At 39.0% G+C, this 24,274-nt stretch overlaps 1 protein-coding gene and 1 non-coding gene across 2 annotated transcripts in view; both read right to left on the bottom strand.

Moving 5' to 3' along the window:
• Positions 1 to 2,190: 2,190 nt before the first annotated feature.
• RpS4 (ribosomal protein S4) overlaps positions 2,191 to 24,274 on the bottom strand; it is a 63,115-nt gene continuing 41,031 nt past the window's right edge. The window contains exons 5-6 of the mRNA XM_067135202.2: positions 20,242 to 20,371; positions 2,191 to 2,379 (exon numbers count right to left, since the gene is read on the bottom strand). Coding sequence (XP_066991303.1) covers positions 2,253 to 2,379; positions 20,242 to 20,371 — 257 coding nt within the window. The 3' untranslated portion in view covers positions 2,191 to 2,252. The remainder of the gene's footprint in view (positions 2,380 to 20,241; positions 20,372 to 24,274) is intronic.
• On the bottom strand, positions 14,801 to 14,937 carry LOC136859344 (small nucleolar RNA SNORA16B/SNORA16A family). The gene has a single exon (XR_010858980.1). It is a non-coding gene; the product is annotated as a small nucleolar RNA SNORA16B/SNORA16A family (small nucleolar RNA).

Here is a 24,274-nt window from a genome sequence, read left to right as displayed (position 1 = left end):
AAAATGCATTCGAGAACTTGACAATTGATACTTTCGAAACCATATTCTCGAGTTCAACATAACCTTTAAAAGTAGACGTAGGCCTAATTTACGCGGTACAAGATTTCCATACTCTATACAGTATACCGGTGACCAAATCACAATGGAAGATTTTTTTAAAAATTGCCAACGTGTTCGTTGGACGCTTTTGTATCTAATGTGCTTCATTTTATTAGATCAGAGAATGAAAAACTACTCGTGGTCGATTGTTGTTTGGCTTAGCGTTACGGGTATTAGATTTTTCGAAGAGATCGAAGTTGCTGTACTTAAAGTTTTTCTGACGAAGTTTTCAGAGGAAACTGACGAAGTTTCCCCAGTAAAACTGAATGTAAAGTTTCAAGACTTTTAAGCCGCATGCCGGTAATTAACGTTTGAAGCCAGCGCCGCAGTCTAACTTGCCTGCCTCTCACCCGGAGGGTCCGGGTTCGATTACTGGCCAGGTCAGGCATTTTTACCTGGATATGAGGGCAGGTTCCAGGTTCAGTCATTCTAAGATTACCTTTAACTGAGGAGCTCTTTAATGGTGATATGGGGACCCCAGTCTAGAGCCAGGAATAACGGCTGGAGGATTCGTCACACGGACCATGCGACACCTCGTAATCTGCAGGCCTTTGGATCGAAGGCGGTAGGCCCATTGGGGCTGTAGTTTAGTTTGGTTTACGGGCGTTTGTAAGATTATAAGTATACGTATTTCATTTTTGTGATGTTTAGCCAAATTGTTGGTTCGTTCGTTCCCGGATTTTCCGTTTTCCTGTGTTGTACAATTATTTTCCGTGGTCCCTCCAAAAACGGAGAATCGAGGTTCTACTGTATTCAATAGTAGGATTGAAACTAATTCTATCGATCATAGTCACTATTGCTTGCTATACGCTATCAATATAGCTATTGATGCTATCGGTTACTTCACATTCGAGATCACATTTGTTTTCTTTAATGTATGTTACGTTTTCCTTACAATTTACTCCTGGCATAACAGACAAGCCCTAGATTAATGTTATAAAAACTGAACTATCACACCGATAAATACGGTATGACCATTTTATCTAGCAGAAGAATGAATTTCCTTATTTTTTCTGAATTCCCTGACATTTCCCAGTTTCCCATACAGGTGGACACCCTGCTTAACTATTCCAAATAACCGGTTTTTTTTTCCCTGCGTGTTTTGGCCTCTTTAGGAGAAAATTCATGCACAATGCAATTTTGAAGATTTTAGAATTAATAGCGAATATTTTGATGTTTATGTTGCATAATACGACTTTTCTTGTGACTTGAATGATAGTGCCTTTTATGTATGTTGGTTTTCAAAATTTGGGACCATTTTCCACGCTATACAGTATGTCTATTACTGAGAGATGGACAGAATGTATTCCTGGCATCCTATGAGACAACCGAAGTTAGTACATACGGTAGAGGTTCTATAATCCAATTAACCAAGCACCTTCTTACCTGTTGCTTGAGTAAACATTGATGTAAGCCAGAAGGCCCCACATTGATCTAATTCCGAGGAATAAGGTGTCCCAGTTATACACTGCTATAAACTGAACCGTAAATAGTGCAATACTCATCAACGGTTCATTTCTTCGCCTACAAACAAAACCTGCATCACACTCCTGGGACGAGTTAATGAGATAGCGAATTACAAACCTTTGTTTTGCACTGAACCCTCTTCCGTTGTCCTGGAATTTCCTACCCAGGTCTCACACTCGTCATAGGTCATTGTTATTGCAGCAGGCAAGGACAATGAAATGTGTCTGCAATCACGCACGGAGAAGTAGCTGCAGGAGCTAGAGATAGGTTGAATAAAGCAATCCATTGAAATCCTCATTTCAAATTCGTCAAGCTTAAGACTCATTGTGGTGAAAATGCAAGAGACATATAATTTAATCTCAGTTTGTCAAAAATGTCTTCATTTAAGTATGCACCTGTCACTCCTAGTGACTTAAAAAGATCACTTTCTGCGCTTGAGAATGTGCTGACAGATAAACAAATGAGCTTAAATTAAGACAATTTGGAGAAATTACGGTAATTGTTGTATAAAGTTTCAAAAGGAACTGAATTTTGATAGTGCATATTTTGCCATATGAAGGTGCATGGAAATCTGGGCTCTAGTTATATTTAATAGAAATGTCAGCAAAGAAAAACAAGCACGTATAAGGTCCAGTTTTCTGCCACACGCAAACTTTATTCCCAATTCACATTTTTATACAAAATAACTATGCTGCAGCTTTAGCAGCAAGCCTCTTATCCCTCTCTTCTGCAATGCTGAGTTTGACACCTTTCCCCCTTGGCAATGACACGTAAGGTTTGGTAGCCTTCCCAATGATGAACACATTGTTCATTCTGTAAAGACAAAAAAAAAGCACAAGGTATAAATTCACAGCCAGCTATCATATTTTGATACAGATCAGTAAAAATTTTTTTAAAATTATGACCATCACCTAGACAGCCCAGATACTTCTAGGATGTCATCTAAAACAATCTAGGAAAACAGGAGTACACAAACATTCTATTATCAATAACATACCAGCTACAAAATGGGAACCAATAAATTATCAGTGGATGAAAACATGACACGTTATCAATCAGGTAAGAGTCATTAAGGTGAAAAAAGCTAGACAGCTACTGTACAGATAGCATTCAAGTGCATGATGTGACAATCATATTAAAGCAAAAAAAGGCTTTTCTAGAAACATACAAATTACAAAATTGAAGAACTGGAAAATCTCTGGGACTACAGCAAGCTAAATTCATAAAATGTATTTTAAATCGTTAAAACTTCGAAGTATATTGTCATAAGAGAACCTGGGACACATTCTTTTTTATTTTCCACAATTTTTGAGTAATCACAATGAAATTTTTAATGAATATGTAGGATTATTATGGAAAGAACATCTTAATTTCAGCTTAACATCCTTATTAGTTTATGAGATATGATGTACTTTGTGTTTATGACACTCTTGAAACATCTTGTACATAGTTTCCTTTGCTTCCATTAGCATATCTTTGTCCCATAACATGTTTCTTATATATGATAGAAACAGCTTCCAGCCTGAATCCTCTCGCTAATCTTAACATCCAGTCAAGCATTCTCCATTAATTCACACCCCAGGTATTTGAACGTCACGACTACTTCCAGGGGCTTGCCTGCAAGTCTAATCTGCCCTTTCCCATCTTTCTCCCCTCCAGTCATAACAAGTTTTATTCTTTTCTACACTTATTTTTTTCAGTCCACATTCTTTGATCTTCCCATTCACCACATCCAACTGTTCTTGAACCTTCATGTCCTCTTCTCCCCAAATCACAATATCATCTGCAAATAACATGTTCATTTCTCTTCCTCCATATGTTGCTTTTGCTGTTCTCATGAAGGCATCCATTTCTTTTGTAAAACAGTATTGGCAATAGAACACTTCTTTTATGACCGCATAGGATCACTTTAGTCAGTCCATCGTTCAGGTCTCTGAAGGGATTGTAGAACAAAAATGTATTTTTCCTGGCCGTTTTCTTTTCTTGGCTGACTGACCGCTGACTGTCAAATTTTCTTCTTTCATCTATTTGTGTGGCAAGTTTGGTGGATACTGGTGAAAGGTTATAATTCCTTACATTCATTTCTTGTGTTGCACTACATCCCATGTTGTATTTTGCAACTGCATTAGAAACAGAAACAGCTATTCCAAGTCTTTTTGAGGACACAAAGGTCTCTTTCAGGCACTTTTTCCATATACATGCATGAAGACTTTTATTGGCATTTTGAGTGGCACCTCTACATCTAGACAGAAGTTCTGTTGACGCCAGCCCTTGGTATACAGGCACAATTTTCAGCAGCATTGCAGTTGTGAACTGAACTGACATTTTTTTGTGGGTCTGAGGAGTTTGTCCAGTTGCAATACTCTTTGTTGTAGAAGCACCATGATTCAGGTCCTTGGGGGCATTTCTTATGCTTATGATCTTCATCTGTGATGGAGTAATGGTATATATATATTGCAGATTGTTTATTAAAACATTTTTTCTGGCCATGTATTATTTGGAGGTTAACTCTGCCACGTGCCAGAGAATGACTGATAGCCAACTTGAATGTGACACCACTTCGATGGACTTGAGTCGAAACTCAAAAGAGCTAGTTTCAACATATGTGCAACCATTGAAAGATACATATGCCTATCCTTGTACCGGATTTTAATTTTGTCTTTGTTAGTCCGGCAATTTCAGGACTTTCAGTATCCATATCACAAGACAAAGAAGCACCACGCTAGTCAACTTCACACAATTATGTTCCTAATCTGTACGTATGCTATCGTGCAACAAATATCTGCTACCCTTCACTGTATCGCTCAACACAATACATTTCTAACTTCTGAATGGAACGCAAAATACAAGTACAAACGGGCTCACTGTGTTACTCAGCAATATCATTCCTGAACTTTACAGGGTAAATTACATCTTCGGGAAAGCAGTTAGCCTCAGGAGAGTTCAATTTTGCTTTCTGGTTTTCATTGATATTGTGTGTAAAAAAATGTTTCTACCTACATTTTATTGCTGAACTTTTGTTTCTTGTTTTATTTTTAATTAAAATTTTTAGGTTTTGGTTGCCAAATGTTCACTAATGGTCATAAATGAACTGAGTAAGGCTTTATTCGTATAGGCAATCATATTAGTAGGGAACTGAGAAGAAAAAAAAGAAAAGAAAAAAAAAAATCGCTTGCGATACTAGCAAATTTTTTAATATTGCACTGAATCCAAGCCTACGGTAATCCTAACGTGGAATAAAGTCATTTTTACGCATAAACAGAAGTGCAACAAAATGCAAATTGTGACCCAACATGCAAAAATAATATGAATATGTGATGTTTGTGCAAATTCTGCAAAAATATGCTATTTTACCAGCAAAAACATATTCTGGCAAAATCGTCAGAAATACACAAAATATGATGCATACATCTTTCGACCGTTCCGATCGATGAAGAAAAGTAGCCGATAATTATTTATTTTCAATCATTAAACGTGTATTGACAAAGCAGACCCAACATAAACGATTTTAACTAGTTTCCTTAATAGATTTTTCACATGCAGCATAATTTTCACTAGCATCTTTGGTAAGAAACTGGACACCTCTTGCACCTAACAACCCTGTTTCCTGGATTACATGAATCTATAAATACCTCTGCAACTGGAAAGTCCAAGGACATTAACTGTCACTTCCAGTTACCTGCTACACTGGCCTGCCTCTGGGCAGGACTAGATATAAGGACACAAACAGCTGCATTCGATCTCTCATAGCAGCAAGATGACAGTTGTGAAGCGACGTGCAAAATAGAACTTACGGTCGTTTATTTTGCAGAAAATAACGGAATAGGATGTGCGGGAAGAGTTATGTATAGAAAAAAAAACTGACCTGCTATTGGCAAGCTCAAAGAAAAGGAGCTAAATCTACGGTAGCTTCATGGCCCAAAATGTGGAAAGTTTCACAAGGATGAGAAATAAGTTGATTATGCTTGTTCAAAGGAGCCTAACATCTAGGTCATGAGCCCCCGATGGTACGAAACGAGACTAAATGTAATTACAATTTAAAAGTCCAAAGTCATCCACTGACCATAACTCAAAACGTGATTAAGAATGAATGGCGACCCATGGTGTTCCCCGCGTGATTGTACTAATTACAAGTAGTCTCATGTAAGTAATCAGTGGATCTGACCCGCAATGCCCCGCATTCCCAAAAACGAGCATAAAACTATAGTATTACTGACCAAGGGACTGCTTCTAAAGTACAATCCTGAATCGATGATGGTTGCTGTCTAAAGGGATTCAAAAAACGGGACATTGGCCCGTCATAATGGCAATTTTCGCTAGTCAAGTAGACCCATGGTATTTGTCAGGTTGCAGTACTAATCAAAAGTAGCGTGGAATAGTGGTATTCCACACATTATGGTACTACTCGAGGGTAATGTAATATGCACACGTAACACACCTACGGAGTTTCTCACATTGCGGCGCCACTTACAGTCAATAGAAACCTAGGGTATTGCTCACATAGGTGTACTAATCACAGGGACATATGCTGTCTCGCAGTGTTCCTCACATAATGGGTACTAATCATAGGCAACACCCAGACCCGTGGGGTTCCTCTCCTACTGGTACTAATTACAGGTAATGTAAGCCATGTGGTATTCCGTACGTAGAGGTAGTAATCATGGGTACTGTAAAACCCATCCTGATTCACACACTGTTGCTACTAATTGAAGACATGGATGGAAGAAAGGCTTAAGTCAGGTTGTATCGTTATTTGGTAAATTGCATATATACGTTCCTTGGAGGCTCTTCTAGATACTACCTAAATGGCTTCTCGGTAGTGTCGATAGATGGCGTGTGATGTGCTACATTGAGTTGCGCCGTTCTTCCAAATATTGCTCGTGCCTGACTTAAAATACACTTCAATGCTGACTTGCGGCAAGCCAGCACTCATCACTCATCAGAAGCGAAATGGCTAACACAGGAGTAGTCTTGCGAGGAGAAATATCTGATATTTCAGCAGATGACAATGAATATATACCAAGTGAAACCTCATATGATTCGGATACCAAATCCTTACTATCCGAATGGTCTGCCGTTCTCAGCCCGGTGTCATTTACAACACCACAAACAAAAGGACTTAAGTTTTCAATTCAAGAGTACCTATGCCATATTATGTTACTCTCCTGAAGGAACTGTGTCAGGGAGCCAGAGTTATTATATTACGTTTCATGACAAGTTTCAGTTATTGAAGGATATAAGGTCTGTAGTTACTTTGGGTAGTATCCCAGTCCCTCGTGTAGTTATTAAACCAGGGAAATTAAAAGATATTAAAGACTAGTAAGATTTCTATGCACAGATGCACGTAGATGGTTTGAAAATATTTTCCGGGAAGTTGAATCTGTGGGAGTAGGAAATTCTCGATACAGTGACTCCCCTAGTGACATGTTGTGACCTGTCAAATGTTCTAACCCGTAAAACTTGTCTACATGCTTCCAACAATGTAAATCATATTACTTTTCAATGAAAATGTTTCTTGAAGATGGAATAAGGGCGTAACTCCAAAATAAAAATTGACAATAAACCACAAAATTTATAAATATTTTTGATGTACATATTACGAAATAATCAAGAATGTAGTTAAGTATAATATTCCAAAATTCTGTATTTCTGAGGAAAGTGTTTGATGTTATAATTCTTTAAACTCATTTACCTCAAAAGTGTGTTTTTTGAGTTACGCCCTTCTTCCATCCATGTCTTCAATTACAAAGCTATTGTTTACATAACACAGTGATACAACTCTCAAGTAAAGGCGACCCATGGTGTTCTCCACGTGATTGTACTAATTACAAGTAGTCTCATGGTCCTAATTTGTTGGAGCATCACCTCTCCCCTTGCTACGCCAGCGTAGGAGGTTCGTGTGAGAAATAAGTACTTGACTATTTAGTGGAGCTGAGAAATGACTGCATTGCTGTGAATATGAAATTATGCAGATGAAAGCGAAGGACGAAGCGAAAAAACCCGAGGTATTACAAATGCGCAGTTTAAGGAAAGCATGGTACACACTGTTCTTTTTGTGCAGATTCATTGACAAACCACACAGGCTCTGCATCTACCGCATTACACACACGAACTAATCTAATTTAAAATTTTGTCATCGAACTTGGATGAGAAAATTATCTTCTGGGCTGCTGACAGTGGGATTCGAACCCACTTTCTCCCGGATGCAACCTCACAGCCTCTAACCGCATGGCCAACTGTAATATCCTTCAGTTATGAAAATCCTTCCACTGATTCATGCATTATAATCAGTGATTTAGCATGTGTAAATATTTCCGTCATTTATATCCTGCACTCCACCTATTATAATGTACACAATCGACCATCCAAATCAACTTTTCACTATGTGCACTAGTGAGTTCTATCGTCAATATTCAAAGGCGCTGCAGAAGTCTATTAGTAGTAACAGTCTACTAGTGTAAACAAACCAAGTTTGAAACAAAAGCAGAACACACTTTCGTAATACAGTGGAACCTCAATCCTCAGTTTTTGGAGGGATCAAGGAAAAACTTATATGGGAAAAAAGAAGTGAATTAAAATCAATTTGGTTGAACATCACAGTAATGAAATATGTATATAATCTTACAAACACTGCTAAACCAAACCAAACTACAGCCCTAATGAGCCTTGGCCTACCTAGCGACCACTGGTCAGCCCGGGAAGTGCAGATTACAAGGCAACACATGGTCAGCGTGACAAATCCCCTCGACCGTTATTCTTGGTCTCAAGACCAGGGCCGCTATCCACAAGGCTGAATGAACCTAGAACCATCCCTCATAACCAGGTAAAACTGCCCGACCTGGTTGAGAATCTAATGCGGGGCCTCTCCGGTTGAGAGGCAGGTGATTGCAGGGCTGGTTTCAAACATTAATTAAATGAGTTAAAAATCTTGATACTCGACAGTCTGCTTTATCAAATATATCTATGAAGGAGAATCATCAGGATACATGTCATTACTTCACTCAGGATTTCTTTTCACATGTGTTCATGTGCTTTTAATGTTTTGTAAGTGTGCGTGCTGATGATGGCTCCAAGAGCCGAAACATGTCCACGTTACAATCTTTTTAGATTAAATTTCGTATTGATTAGGTTGTAAAGATCTATATATTTTTTCTCATGTCATTGTTATGAATTGTACTTTTATTAGTTCATATAAAACCATTTGTGGATTTCGAAACCTGGTATTGTGCATGTTGTGCAAGTGGAAAGCATTGATGATCAATTGAATGATGTGGACAAATTTTTTGTACCAGCGAAGGGCTTTTCTTTCAAAAGGATAGTACATCTAGAGTTGGTCACAGTGATCATTCCCCTTCATTTGTGCATTATATTGCACTATTGGCAAAGGTTTTCTTTTTCTTGGCCCCGCTTTGTGACAGTGACCATTGTTCTCAAACTGCGAAGAAATGTACCACTAGCTTGTCCCTCCATTTGCCCACCATAATTCCCTCAGCGTACTGAGCGATGGTTCCACCTTTAAGCAGTATTGCAGTCTTCACAGTTGGAGGGTTGTGCTGCCGGTCAGCTCGGAGTGTTCCTGTAATGTATGTGTTTTCTGACAGCAGCTTAGACACTAGAGCAACAAAACTATTATAATAACTGTCCATGAACATGGCGTGGCCATTATTCAAAAGTTGCTCCAAAACATGCATGACCACTTTTGTAGAGTGTCCTTACCCAGACAACTGGTCGTTGGCTCCACCAAACACAATCTGAAAGTGAGGCCCTCAGGTTCATTTAGAGCATAAAGTTTTATGCTATACTTATGCCGTTTCCCCTTTATATACTGCTTGAAAATCAAGCGACCCCGCCAAAATACCATAGTTCTGTGAGAGATGATAAATGCTAAGACATCTTATTGCTGAAAGAAATCAATAATTTGCCTCACCCTTCCAGCCTGTCTAATGACGGGTTTGGGATCATTGATAGGTCTAATCGGGGAAAAGTGTAAAAACCATAATATCAGTAGAAAACGATCCTGGCTCATATACTGTCGAAATGCAGAAACGTTGAAAAGCCAGCGATTTTTCCAATAATCTTGGAGTCTGCTCGTTTGCAATGTTCCTGTATGAATCAGCAAAGCCAAAAATGTCTTTAGTTTATTGACATCAACATCCATCCATCTCGTGATGCACGATTTCTCCTTTGTGCTTGGCCCACAAAACAACTTCACATAATTGTTTGTCTCACGACAGATAAATTCCAAACAATTATCAAGCAACAATAGAAACCAGTGGATTGGCTCGTTTTCTCCTGCTATCAGCACCAACAGTTTTCTTTGCTAAAGGGTATATTCTTCAAGCCAAATGTTCGATTTGACCAGGTTGGGTTGACTTCCGGTTCATCAGTTACAGTTACAGAATCAGCACTTCCTTCACTCGTGAACTCACCACTGCCAGACAAATTAACACGACATTGAGCCATCACACACTCATGATAAAAAACAAATTAAATATAATTCAACAGGGTGTCCACCAAATCCAGATTTTAAAATTCCCTGACATTTCCCTGTTTTCCAGACATAAAAACCAGTTTTTTCCCTGACACAAAATGACAAAAAAGAAAATTATAAAGGAAGTATCAATAATATTAAAATACATTTTTAAAAAAGCAATTAATGTGCATATTAAATTTCAAAACTTGTTTAATTTAGTTTAATTTAGTCTAGTTAATAAGTTTTTTTTAAAATATACTACCATTACTGCTTCAGCGAAGAAATTTCTTCTTAGCCACCAACGACTGTCGAGTTTCTCCCATCACCCTCCGCTTCTTTTCTTCTAATTCTTTGAGCAACAAAGCGGCCTTTCTCTTATTAATATTTTTTTCTTTTTTTGCAAAGAATCTTCTACTTCCAATGCTTCACGTTTCTCCTGTAGATTTTGAACATACAAAGCATGAGCACTCCTTGCAGCATGGAGCATGTTCTTATTAATGGAGACCTTTTCAATTCCACCAGGGTTTGAGATAGCATCATATATTATTCTTTGTGCTACAAGGGATACTTGTAGCATGTCCTCAACTCTAATTTCTTTACTAAAAGGAAAACCACGTTCAAGTGAAGCATTTCCATTTTGAGAAATGAAGCCCACTTTACTGTTGGAAAAACAGTGCGAAGCCAAAAGTGATCTAATCTCTCGTCTTTAGAAGTCAAAGAATTCACTTCTTTCCAAGTATCATTCTCACAAACAGAAGTGAACCCCCTTTGTACATGATCGGCTTCATTACCCGAGATCCATTTGTTTTCAACAAAGGCATTTAAAGCTATCTTTAGCAGCCTGCTGCTTACAAGCTACTTGGCTACACTTAGATCGAAACAAGAAATTCATTTAGTCAGTTTATATGCTAGCGGTGAGCAGACCCAGCCAACAGCTGGAAACTGCAGACGATGACTATGATATGCCAGCGGAGACCTTTCCAGTAACTTCTGGCATAAAGCTACTATTCCTCTTAGACAATCTGTGTGAAACGCTAACATATCTCTATCATTTGGGAGTGCCATGAAGTGCTGCTTTAGCAGCAGAACCTATGTCAATTTTAGATGCGGGCAGAAGATTTTCTTTACTGTCTAAATTCGTTTTAGGACATTTTCTGAAGACTGCAGTAACTCAGACTTAACAAACCTTGTCATGACATTTATCATTAATAAAAGATTCATAAAGGAGTGAGGCAAATGGAAGATCTGTCTGAAACTTTTAGGATTTCTTTTACTGCCATTTTATATGAATTGTGCACAGTATGGAAGCCACAAGATCCAATATTCAACAAAATAGGAGCATCTAGATTATCATTTAATTACCAAAATTCTGAAGGAACCATCCATTGAAATTTGTAAGTTTCTTTTAGAAAGAGTTCTTGCTGTGCTTGCAAAAAAACCATTTAACAAATTTGAGGAGGTAGAGTGACCAAGAAACATGGAATCAAAATAAGAAGTGCATATTTCATTAGTATCACGATTGAAACTATGAACTACAAGATCCATTTGGTCCATCTGAGAAACTTTATTCAGTGATTCGTCAAACCCAACGGAGAAATGTGTGCACTTACTCAAGAACTTGTTTATGGAAATAGAGAGCTAAACCATGAATGATTCTATACGCAACTTTTGTTCTGTGCAGTTGAACTTTCAAAGTTGTTTCAGAGTCTGGAAACATTACTGGAAACAAACGTACACTAGCTTCACTGGCACGTAAAGAATGGTGTTGCATGACAGTATGCATGCACCATATAATCTCAGCTTTGGTTACTTGCTCTCTTGAAAGACAATTCTGCAGACATCTCGTCATGAAGTTTCTCAGATGGACCAAATGGATCTTGTAGTTCATAGTTTCAATCGTGATACTAATGAAATATGCACTTCTTATTTTGATTCCTTCTTTAATGGAAGAAGAAGTGGAGTCATATGTGATATAGTTCGTTGTGGTAGCTGTGGCAGGCAGAGGGCAACTTGTGCGCGGCCAGGTATTATCTACTGAGTTTAAGTCTCTTTGTTACTTCACTATTCGAATGTTCCTTTTTTAAAATAACTTGAAAGGGATGATGAGAACTGGCTGAACTTGACACTACTGGCATGATCTTTCCTCCCATGTGACATTTTAATGCCTGCTCCCCCATGTTGCTAACAGTAACTGATGTTTTACATATTATGCAGATTACAATATTATGCAATATGCTGAAAATTTGTCTTGAGGCATGGGTTTCAACCATGTTCTGAAAGTACCATCAAGTAGCCACCTTTCATTAAATAAAGTTTTCCTTGACTTTGATGAAGATATTGTTAGCTGAAAAAAGAAGAAAGATAAGGATATTGTAAAAATCTTTTAAATAGCCCTAAATTCCGCACAGCTTTCTTCTAAAGTGACAGTTCGTAAAACCTGTGAGCATTGCCTTACCTATGCTGCCAGCACTCTACTGCTTCAATAACAGCTGATGCAATATAACTGCGGCACACAGCCCTCATAAAATGTAAACCGTACTACAAAAATCACACGCGAATCACAAGTGAAAAATTCACAAATCCTTCCAAGATGCACTTCCTAACAATATCCGACACAAACACAAATAGGTACATTATTAATAAGAATAAAAGAAATAAATTATTCGCGACTACTGGCATAGGAAGGATGTTATATGGCTGATCGAGACCACGGTGCCAATTTTTGCTGAGTCACATTCTTGCCACTTGTCTTTCATGAACTATACTGAGGTATGATACACGGACTAACTATATACTAACCAACACACGGATGTAAATACAATTCCATCTACATTGAACACTATTAAACCTATACCAACACACGGAGTGAGGTAGCTTAACCATATGGTGATGTAGACAATACAATTGTCAGCCAGGTTTTGAAATTGCACTCAACCGATATAAATCGATATGAATGGCAGCTTGAGATTGGCTGGATCAAGACCGAATACATCCAAACATACTTCACAAACTCAAAACCTCTTAACCAACAAACAACCTTGATCCTTTTTTTAACGTCGCACCGACACAGATAGGTCTTATGCCGACGCTGGGACAGAAAAGTCCTAGGAATGGGAAGGAAGCGGCTGTGGTCTTAATTAAGGTACAGCCCCAGCATTTGCCTGGAGTGAAAATGAGAAACCAAGGAAAACCATCTTCAGGGCTGCCGACAGTGGGATTCGAACCCACTATCTCCTGAATGCGAGCTCACAGCTGCGCGCTCCTAACCGCACGGCCAACTCGCCCGGTAACCTTCATCTCACAATGTGATGTCACTATTTTAAATCTTGTTCTGAATTCACAAAATTACACATGATAATACAAGCTACTAGTCGTGCCTCAAAACTTCCGAACCCCTCACGCGAAAGATAGGTTGGAAACTCAACGTGGCGCAGCCCAAATGGTGTTATGATGCACTACACATTTACATAAGGCTTACCTACGTCAGCGCATTTAATAATAATAATAATAATAATAATAATAATAATAATAATAATAATAATAATAATAATAATAATACTCATTTGAGTGCTCATGATTATTATTAAGTTTAAGAGAATTTCACACTTTTCTGCATTCAGTCAGTGTTTTGTGTCTGTTTTTACATTTTACGAGGTAGTAACTATGGCACAAGTCATTACATAGTAAACAGAGTCATCCGTTGGGTTGTGGAATTTTGTCTATATGCATATATTGTTGTGGAAACCATGCATTTAAGCTATTATAAAAACTGAGAACGCAATATAGGCCAAATTCATCAAGCTCGCCATTCCTCAACAACACAGAATATTCAACAGTAAGCAGATCAAAACATTGAAAATTCAATCAATCTATCAATTTGATATTATTGGTTACTTCACATTCGAGATCACACTTTATTAACTTTTCATTACGATTTATTCCTGGCATAAAAGATATGCCCTAGAGTAATGTTATAAAAACTGAAAAATGTGTTTATATTACATAGATCTGGCAGAAGAATGAATTTCCAGAATTTTTCCTGAATTCCCTGACATTTCCAGGTTTTCCAGTCATTTATCGAATTCCCTGACATTTCCCTGTTTCCCAGGTTTTCCATACGGGTGGACACCCTGTTCAAACTTGTAACATGTAGGCCCACTACTGCCACAATTGTAAAAAAATCACCAAAAGATGCGAGCGAAGAACGATGAGCGAAAATATATCACGCAACTACTACTCAAGGTGCGTACGACACGTCGTCAAAAGTTAATCTCACATCAACTGCTTAGAAAAGGCATGGCAACGCGGGCCAGATCCGGGTCATGCGCACTGGCGGGAAGCGCGCTAGGGGCCGGATCCGGTCCGTCAGCATTGAACGTGTTAAAGGCAAGATCTCAAACTTTCAATGTACTGCTCAAATCGTGCCCAATTCTACAAATGATCAATGAACATGAAGAGTGAAATCATTTCAATAACCAGTTATTAAAAACATGTACATAATAGATCAAGAACTTACTAGTATTAAGAAAAATACAACAAGGGGGAAGATGTTACCCAGATTGCACAGTAATATAGCAGTTCACACCACACACAGCCATTAGTAGATTTACCTTTATTTACACAAGGGAATCACTGCAACAAGCCTGCAATGCATTGTGTTTTCATGTAAGGATATGAGTAATTTCAAAGAGACCTGCAAATTATGAAAATGACAATAAATGGTCACAACAGAACTCCAAAAACTTAGTGATAAAAATAAATTTTTGTTTTCATCCTTGGGTAATGCTGTATACAGACTATTTAACCATATCAGCGACCATGAGGAGAATTTATTCTAGGCCATGTTTTGACAGTAGTGAGTCATTTAAGAACTCGCAACTGCTTCGATCTGGCCACCTTTATCACAGTATAACAGGGGAACAAACATACAATATTGATAAACAAAAAACCACATGAAAAGAAAAGGCATGTGCATAAAGTCTGGAAAAAGCAGTAGAGCAAACAAGGGCAGAAATAGGGATCTAACTGAAGTTCATAATTAACAAGTGCCACAAGGTCAAGTTCCTCTTCAATTGCAGTATGAAGAAATTTAGAGCCTCTGCAGGTCAGTGAGGCACCCCCCCCCTGTTATTAGAGACAACTAAATGTGGTGATCCCAGGGGCTCTCCATTTGCAGTGCAGGTTGGTAAACTGAGTCCTAATGCCAAGTCTCCTAACTGAAATCTGTTTTTCATATCCCGTACCCTTCCAAATTCAACGATATTCTTGCATTTTTACGACCACCTAGGCTCTTCACTTCTTTAACTGTTTAAGGAGCTAACATCTTGGTTTTCCAAAAAAATAAAACTGGAAATTATCAACCTCACAAAGTTTTGACAAATTAAATTTTTTTTTTCATTTTATTTTATTTCCACACTAATTCTCACAGTTCTAAATGACAGGATAGGAAAGCAAGGTTCCCACTAGTAACTTAAATCTGTTTTCCCTGTATTTTCTCTGGGATACACCAGTTTTCCCTGCATTAAATTTAGTGGGATATGCTACATAAGAGTGATGCTTGAGTAGGTCGAACAAGCTAGAACTTGTCTTAAAAAGCCAATTTATCGTACACAGCCAATACAACACTACAACCAACGAAAATGAAGTAAATCACAGCAAGCCATCATCAGTCTATCACTCAAAACTAACGCTTGTGTTCATCAAGGACTTTATTCTTGAAACTGACGTGAGTAAACTTGCCAGTTTCCAAACACGCTCATAACAAACGCATGGGTTCATACTCATGTCGCAACCCATTACTGCTTTTGACCACACCCGCACAGTGACTGCCAGCAAAGCCTGTCTGTGAGGGCAGTTGCCGGCCTAGTTTAGTACAACAGTGATGTCAGGGCATACAGCCGCCACTACCACAAAATGTTCAAGATTATTCTCACATTGGTTGTCCGGGGTCAACAACAGCAGCTGACAACCATTACGTGTGAATCCTGATTCGCAGAACCCGGAAGACAACAGAACTGCGTAATGCCTTACGGCAAGCAACTGATAGGCCTGAGTTTATGCAGAAAATTAGAAATACAGTAGAACCTCGATTATACGTTCCCGGAAACTACGTTTTCCCGTAACATTCGTTCAAATTACGTGGTCCCGCGAGCATCCTAATTATATCACGTAAAAATCCTGCATTATCTGTTCCACGAAGAAACGATTTCCCGGATCAAACGTCCAGAAATTTCAGTCCCATCAACGCTAAATCCTCGATCACGCGTTTTCCAGAAAACTGTATCTTACGAAAGGACGGCTATGGCACGGATCTTGGTGTTGACGTTCAGTCATTGTGGTAATTTGAAGAAGTGCCGGTCCTGTACTGGAAAAGCGATCGGCGGTGAACTTGCATAAGGGATCATCTTAGCATCGCATTCGGGTAGTATTGTTTAGAGTATCCTCGGAAATCATAAAGCAGAGAGTGCCCTCGACAATTGGAAGGAGATAGAGCGCATTTCGACAACTATTTGAAGACGGAACGAGTTTTGTCAAATGTTCGTACTCTTAAAACGTCTACATTATATCCAGGGTTAGATGTTTATCTTTTACTTTTTTCAAGTGTGCCGCCGAACAGGCTTTCAGCATTTCCTTAAGGGCACTGTATAGTCACTGGGCTTTCAGGCAGGAATCGAAACTGCTCCTTCTTATACGGTAATACAAGTTTGGTATTATCGTATACGATTATATTATCGAGAACAGAAGAGATGTTGCACCTTACGTACGTACAAAAAGCCATGGGAGGTTTTGAGATTGCCTATTACTGTTTTGGTCCTAATATAAGACTGGGAATTTCACGTTTTTTGTGTTAAAATGTTATAAAAGCTGCAGTCTTTTTATATGCACACATTAAATTTAAAAACTTTGTATCTCGCACTTGAACTGATTTGTACAGCGAGTGCGCTTTCCAGCTGAGCTCAAGGTTGCGAATAATCGTAATTTTGGAAGTATTAATGATATGTTTTTCTCTTTACAATTTGATTGTGATTAGTGACGGGCAGAACTAAATATAATGCATTCGAGAACTTGAGGATTGATACTTTCGAAGCCATATTCTCGCGTTCAACATAACCTTTAAAAGTTGATGTAGCCTAGGCCTAATTTACGCGGTACAAGATTTCCATAAACTGACTAGGAACAGTATACCGGTGACCAAATTACAATGGAAGATTTAAAAAAATATATATTTTTGCCATCATGTTGGACGCTTTGTATCGAATGTGCTTTAATTTACTAGTTTAGAGAATGAAAAACTACTTGCGGTCAATTGTTGTATGGCTCGGCATTATGGGTTTTAGATTTTTCGAAGAGTTTGGCTGATGAAAGTTGCTGAACTGAAAGAAGTTTTCAAAGGAACATGACGAAGTTTTCAGAGGACACCGACTAAGATTCCCCAGTAAAACTGAACATTATGTTTCGAGATTTTAAAATTGCGTACCGGTAATTAACGTTTGAAGCCAGCCCCGCGGTCTAACTTGCCTGCCTCTCACCCGGAGGGCCCGAGTTCGATTACGGGCTAGGTCAGGCATTTTTACCAGGATATGAGGGCCAGTTCCAGGTTCAGTCATTCTACGATTACCTTTAATTGAGGAGCTACTTAATGGTGATATGGCGACTCCGGTCTAGAGGGCCAGGAATAACGGCCGAGAGGATTCGTCACACTGACCATGCGTCATCTCATATCTGCAGGCCTTCGGACCTAGGGCGGTCGCTTGGTAGACGGAAGGCCCATTGGGGCTGTGATTTGGTTTGGTTTAAGGGCGCTTGTAAAATTATAAGTATACATATTTCATTTTTGTGACGTTTAGCCAAATTGTTGATAGTTCATTCTTCACCGGATTTTCAGTTTTCCCGTGTTGTACGGTTTTTTTCCCGTGGTCCCTCGAAAAACAGAGAATCGAGGTTCCACTGTAGTCTCCATAGGGACCACCTACACTCAAAAGAGTTCCTTGGCGAGCACCTGCATTTACAATTCAACACTGTGGCGAAAGGAAGAGATGAGCAAGGGAGCACTTGGATTGGACTGGAAGAATGGCAGCGGGCCCTCTTCACGAATGAATGTGGAATGCGTCTAATGCAAGATAACTTTTGTAGAAGGGTTTGGGGAGAGTGGAATAACGCCAGACAAGTCCTGTATACCATGTAACATGCCCATCAGGGAGATGAATCAATCATGTTTTTGGGTGGCATTATGTATGCACGTCGCAAATCACACATTGTAGACCGCAAAATGACAATTACACAGTACTGAAACAGAAGCCTCACGCCCACTGTTGAACCGTACTGAGAACATTTTGGTGACAGATTCATTCTGGAAGATAACTTGCGCTCGCAGTGCTCCAATCTTGTTAGAACCTCTTCCTCAGGAAGGCCCACATACATTGGACAGGCCTCCGGTGTCTCTGGACATGAATCCCACTGAACGTGCCAGGGATATGCTGAAACTAACAGTGCAACGACAAACTAATCCACCTAGCCAGAGGGCTGCTGTTGAAGAGTGAAACAGGATCGACCAAGACAGCCTCAACTGCCTTGTGAACAGCATGTCACAACAGGGGTCCGATCATACTTCACTGCACATGGTGGAGTAACACCATACTGAGAGGCAGAATCAGATTCCCATGTTCGATAGGAAGATGCTCATTGCCGAAAAAGTGCTTGTGTTGCACCTGTCATTGCTATTCCTTTACACAAATCGTGTTATGCTTGATTAAGTGTGTATTTGGATCGCATACATTTCCAGGGACCATCAGCAACCTAGAATCTCGGAACTCCAGGTGGTGCAACAAGTTTGAGGTGCGAATAATTATAAAATGTAAGTTTTTGTTTAATATGGACATAGCAATTACTAATTAATGGGGGAAAGTTACTGCCTACAAACATTCGATTTTACTATGAAAGTAAAGAGCTGGAATTATGTTATTAACAGTGATTTGTAAGCTACACCACTCAAGAACTAATGCAATACTACATATCGTTGTTGCCGGGACAAAACCTATGTGAAATATTTTAGCTTAGAACTTTGGTAGGTAAGGTTCTGTCAATTAAGGTGCAATATTGTCAAGGCATTCTCGCTCTTCACAGTGTATGTGTTGCGGGTCAGTATATATCCAAAAATATTATCACATAGGAGGTTATGTCCCGGCAACGACGATATGTTGCACACCTCATGTACTGCCACCTTTGAGCGGTATGTCTATCTTTCATTCATTCTCCTTTGCTACCACACACGCACACTATTTTTTTCCTCAAAGTACTATGTGCTGTGTGACTTGCGGAGCATCTACATACCAGTCGTTCGATCAATCAGTTTGGGTCCAGTCTTAGATCAAAAGCTTAATTTTGATATGACAAGTAATTTCCCTATATATTTCCTGAATTTTATTTCCCAGCATTTTCCCTATACAATTTCTTCATTCGTATTTCCCTGTGCTTTTCCCATTTTTCCAAAAAATGCTTACTATAGAATGGGTTGAGAAGGTGGCGTTCAGAGCTTTAAGGCACAGGACGGGTACATGCTTGGTGTGAAAACGGAAAATCACAGACCTATCTTCAGGGTATCAATAGAGGGGTCCAAAACCAATAGTTTCCAATTTCATGCTTACAGCTAGTACAAGACCCATACCACAAAGAGTATGCAAGTGTGCTCAAGGTAAGAAACAACAGCTGAATTAAGGACTGCTTATAAGAACCGAGGAATCTGCATCCTTGAGCATTATTGTAAAATGTCATACCATTAAATATTTTACGTGGGAAGTCACCTAACACTTCCACATCCAAATTCAAGAAAATTTGTATGCTCTGAAATAAGCTCTTCCTGCTTGTGATGAAGGTGCAAAACCTGTGAGGAGATATATGAACATTTGAACAAATTTTGCATTTACTTAATGTTAATACAATTTTATAAATCTACAGAGGGAAGATGTTCATATGAAACTAGCACCAACCTTGATCATATAAACAAAATACAGGTTCATAAATATCTACCAAATGCACCCTAAGCCTTTCCTCTCCTGCAAAAGAAAATTTCACATTGAGCAGATGAAGCTTCATAAATATAGAATTTTCAACAACCTTGTTACAAGTAACATTTTAAACTTGAATGAAACACACAAGCCAAACCATATTAAGATTAAGGAGCTAGATCCACCAATGAAACTTACCTCGTAGCAAATGTGTGTCCTTGGGAATCCTTAACGTGAACGATGTCGAAGGAACCTGGATGTCTTTCACGGTTAACAACAGTTCCCACTCGACCCAAGTTACGGCCTCCCGTTATCATACATGTATTACCTACCATAACAAACAAACAAGCAATTACTATACTTTATGGCCAACAGCGACTGCATTAAGAACCTCCTCTCAAGATGCTGAATACAGTACATGTAGGGTAAATAGAAGTTTTATTACAAATGTATATACATATAAAATCAATCCGACAGTTCTTTTTTAATATTCAGGGAAGTATTGCTAATCTTCAGTTCAGTTTACTTTTGATTTACAGGATCAGAGGAAAACAGCTGGATGGAATTTCATAAAACGTATCCAAATTAAGGGCACGAGTGATTAGAATCCTAGCTAATCATTTCGTATTATGTGATGATCATATAAACAAAATACAGGTTCATAAATATCAACCAAATGCACCCTGAGCCTTTCCTCTCCTGCAAAGGAAAATTTCACGTTGAGCGGATGAAGCTTCATAAATATAGAATTTTCAACAACCTTGTTACAAGTAACACTTTAAACTTGAAACACAAACAGAATTTTTTTCCATCCTGAATGTTAGTCTAATGAAAATAAAGTGAATTATTTCCCATCCTCTTCAACATACCGTATTTCACGGCATAATCGTCGCACTTTTTATACCAAAATTTTCGAAAAAAAATTGTAGGGTGCGACCATTATACGATGAATATTTAATACCAGTATTTGTATTACTCAAAAAATGTATTTAGAACTAAATTGTATTTGATACAAATTTAAGATGCACATAATACTCGCGTTTATACATCAAAATAATTAAAACAGTCTAAAACAAAATTCATAATTTTTCGCAACAATTCGGCGAACGTTTTTCCAACCTGAAAATAAAAATGAACGTATTAAGTTAATTTGTCATTAATTTGAGTATTGTTAAAATATTACACTTGCAAAAAATTATCGCTTTGTTGTGAAATGCGGACTTACCGGTACGCATTTATTCCAAATCTTCGGTGTCGCTATAGCAGGTTTCGCTATCAGATGCGCCATCCTCGCCTCTGTTAATACCAGTATCAGATTCTTCGTCTCCCTGCCACACTGCGTCATCTTCGGAACCATCTAGTGCATTCGAAATCCCAGTCCTTTTGAAGCTCTTGGAGACTAGTTCAGGTGGTATAAGATCCCAACTCTTCTTCACCCACGAGCATAACTAGTCCAAGGGTGGACGCCTGATATTTCCGGCGGGCGTCAATTGCTGATCGCCGCTCATCATCCACTCATTGTAAAATCGACGTAAGTGGTCTTTAAAGGGTTTATTAACACATACGTCTAGTGGCTGCAAAGCAGATGTTAGGCCACCAGGAATGACTATCTGTCGTGTCTTATTTGTAGTGAGAATTTGCTTCACTTCGTTCACGAGGTGACCTCGGAAACTATCTAAAACAAGCAGAGCTGGTTGTTTTAGCAGTGCACCAGGTCTTCTATTCCACACAGTTTTAACCCAGTCCAGCATGAGTTCTACGTCCATCCAACCCTTTGGTTGCACTCGTACATGAATTCCACGGGGAAACTGTATATTCTTAGGCATCGTTTTCCTCTTGAAAATGATGTAAGGCGGCAACTTTCTCCCGTCAGCTGTAATGGCTAGCATTGCCGTGCATCGCAACTTCTCACTACCGCTGGTTTTCATTAATACACTCCGTGATCCTTTTAGCGCAATAGTGCTGTTGCGAGGCATATCAAAAAAGATTGGAGTCTGATCGGCATTACCGATTTGAGAAAGCAAGTACGAAGTTTCCTTGCGCAAACGTATGACAAATCGGTGAAAATTTACAATCTTGTCCGTGTAATCAGCAGGCAACTTTGGGCTTGGTGTTGTTCTCTTTCGCACTGACAGATTGTGTCGTCGCATGAACCCCTTAATCCACCCACGAGTCGCCTTAAACTGAGTTACCGGTATGTTGTGTTTGCGCGCTACCTCCTGTCCCTTAATTTGTAACGTTTCATATGATACACTGCAGCCATTGTTACGTATTTCACTGACGTACCTAAACACTTCGTCAATTATAGGAAACTTCCCTGTTTTAGGACCTCTAAACGCGCGTCTAGAAGGGTTTGTGCTTTTTAACTTGTTTTTTACTTTCCGCCAGTCACGCACCAACTTTTCACTCACAGAAAATTTTCTTTCTGCAGCTCTGTTCCCGTGCTGTTCAGCGAAGGCATTTACGCTTAGCTTGAAGCCCGCAGAATAGTTTCTATATTTACCCATAATCGCTTATAAATGCTTCACACGTTAATGTTTTGCGATATGACTTTCCGTAATTGTTCACTATTAAAACTAATTATTTCTACAAACACCCAAAACACAAATTAAAAACTTAAATTCTCACGCACACATGTCTACAGTAATCACGTAAATCTGAAACAAATAAATGCATCTGTGATCTGTCCATTCCAGAGCAGCCAATACTGTTAGGCAGCAAGGAAGCATGCAACAATTTATCAGTTTAGCTCGTTGGTTGTGACACACTACTGCGCTTGCGCAAAGCTCGCAAACCGGAGCTCTAGCTAGCGCGGTGTAGATCTACTGTATAGTTGACTGTATTCCGAGACGTCAGTAACAAACATTCATTTTTTTCAATTTATTTTAAACATACGGTAATTAGGTTAATATTTCTTCCCAGTTATTGATGATTTTACATTACATTACTGACGAGTTCATAAAATAAAACTTGGATAATAATTATCTTGACTGCTTGGATAAAAGTTTTCATCCCATGCCCGGACACTTATGACGTAGTAGTAAGATAAAGAGTCTAGCGATGACAACTGAGACATCGTAAATAATTCGGCTGAATAATTCCGTGGAAATCTGCGTTATCGTCTTGGATTTCACTTCGTGTGCAATAACACAGGAGCCGGCCCCATGGTGTAGGGGTAGCGTGCTTGCCTCTTACACGGAGGCCTCGGGTTCAATTCACGGCCAGGTCAGGGAATTTTACCTGTATCTGAGGGCTGGTTCGAGGTCCATTCAACCTACCTAGCTGGTATTTCCTGGCGACGTTGCCAATAAGCGATAACTTACAGCCTTACGTATTTCAAATGGGAACTCATAATATGTAGGGGGTGAATAAATAGTACACTGTCTCGCGACCACGTTGTCAAACTGCCGATAGCCTACCGGTAAGCATAATATGTAGGTGGTGAATAAATAGTACACTGTCTCGCGACCACGTTGTCAAACTGCCGATAGTCTACCGGTAAGCCATGCGTCGTACATATACCGGTATTATTTATTTATACGTTGTGCAACATGTCGCAAACGTGACTGTGTTGCCAAATTGCCCATAAACCACACACATATTTAAATTGCGCATTCATGTGCAACTTACGTTGCAGTTCCATTTACCTTTTAACCAGATTAGTGAACAAAATTTGGACGTGCGACGATTATGTAATTATAGGTTTAAAGTCCGATTTTTGTATTGAAAATAAAGGATGCGACGATTACGCGGTGGCGACGATTATGCCGTGAAATACGGTACTTTTTTCACATAATGAATAACAAAAAGTGCAAGGCTAAGAGCACTCAGAAGCGGAGGGAGGGATGAGGGCCGCCAGACACACTTTCCCATCGGCCTGTTTTCTGCTTAGGTCGTTCCAATCTTCCAAGACTGTCTCACATAATTGCATGCAGTTGTTCAAACCTACTGAACATTTTATTTTTGTTTGGTAATACAGCTTATTGAGTATACCTGGAGTGCTCACTGATCTGCTCATTGTCAGCGACAGGTACAAGACTTACTTTTTTTTATGCAGGTGAAATGTATTTCTTACATGTTCCTTGCTCTGATACCCTTTTTTAAATACTCCAACTGGAACTTCCGATGAAAGTCCAAATTATCCTTTAATCCTTTAATACAGTAAAACCTTATTAATTAGAAGTCGTTGGGACGCAAAAATCAGACTTCGAATTACGTGAGTTAGAATTAA

Source organism: Anabrus simplex, chromosome 1, assembly GCF_040414725.1.
Source record: "Anabrus simplex isolate iqAnaSimp1 chromosome 1, ASM4041472v1, whole genome shotgun sequence".
Lineage (NCBI taxonomy): Eukaryota > Metazoa > Arthropoda > Insecta > Orthoptera > Tettigoniidae > Anabrus > Anabrus simplex.
The sequence above is the reverse complement of the archived record's forward strand: the minus strand, read 5'-3'. Positions and strand labels throughout refer to the sequence as shown.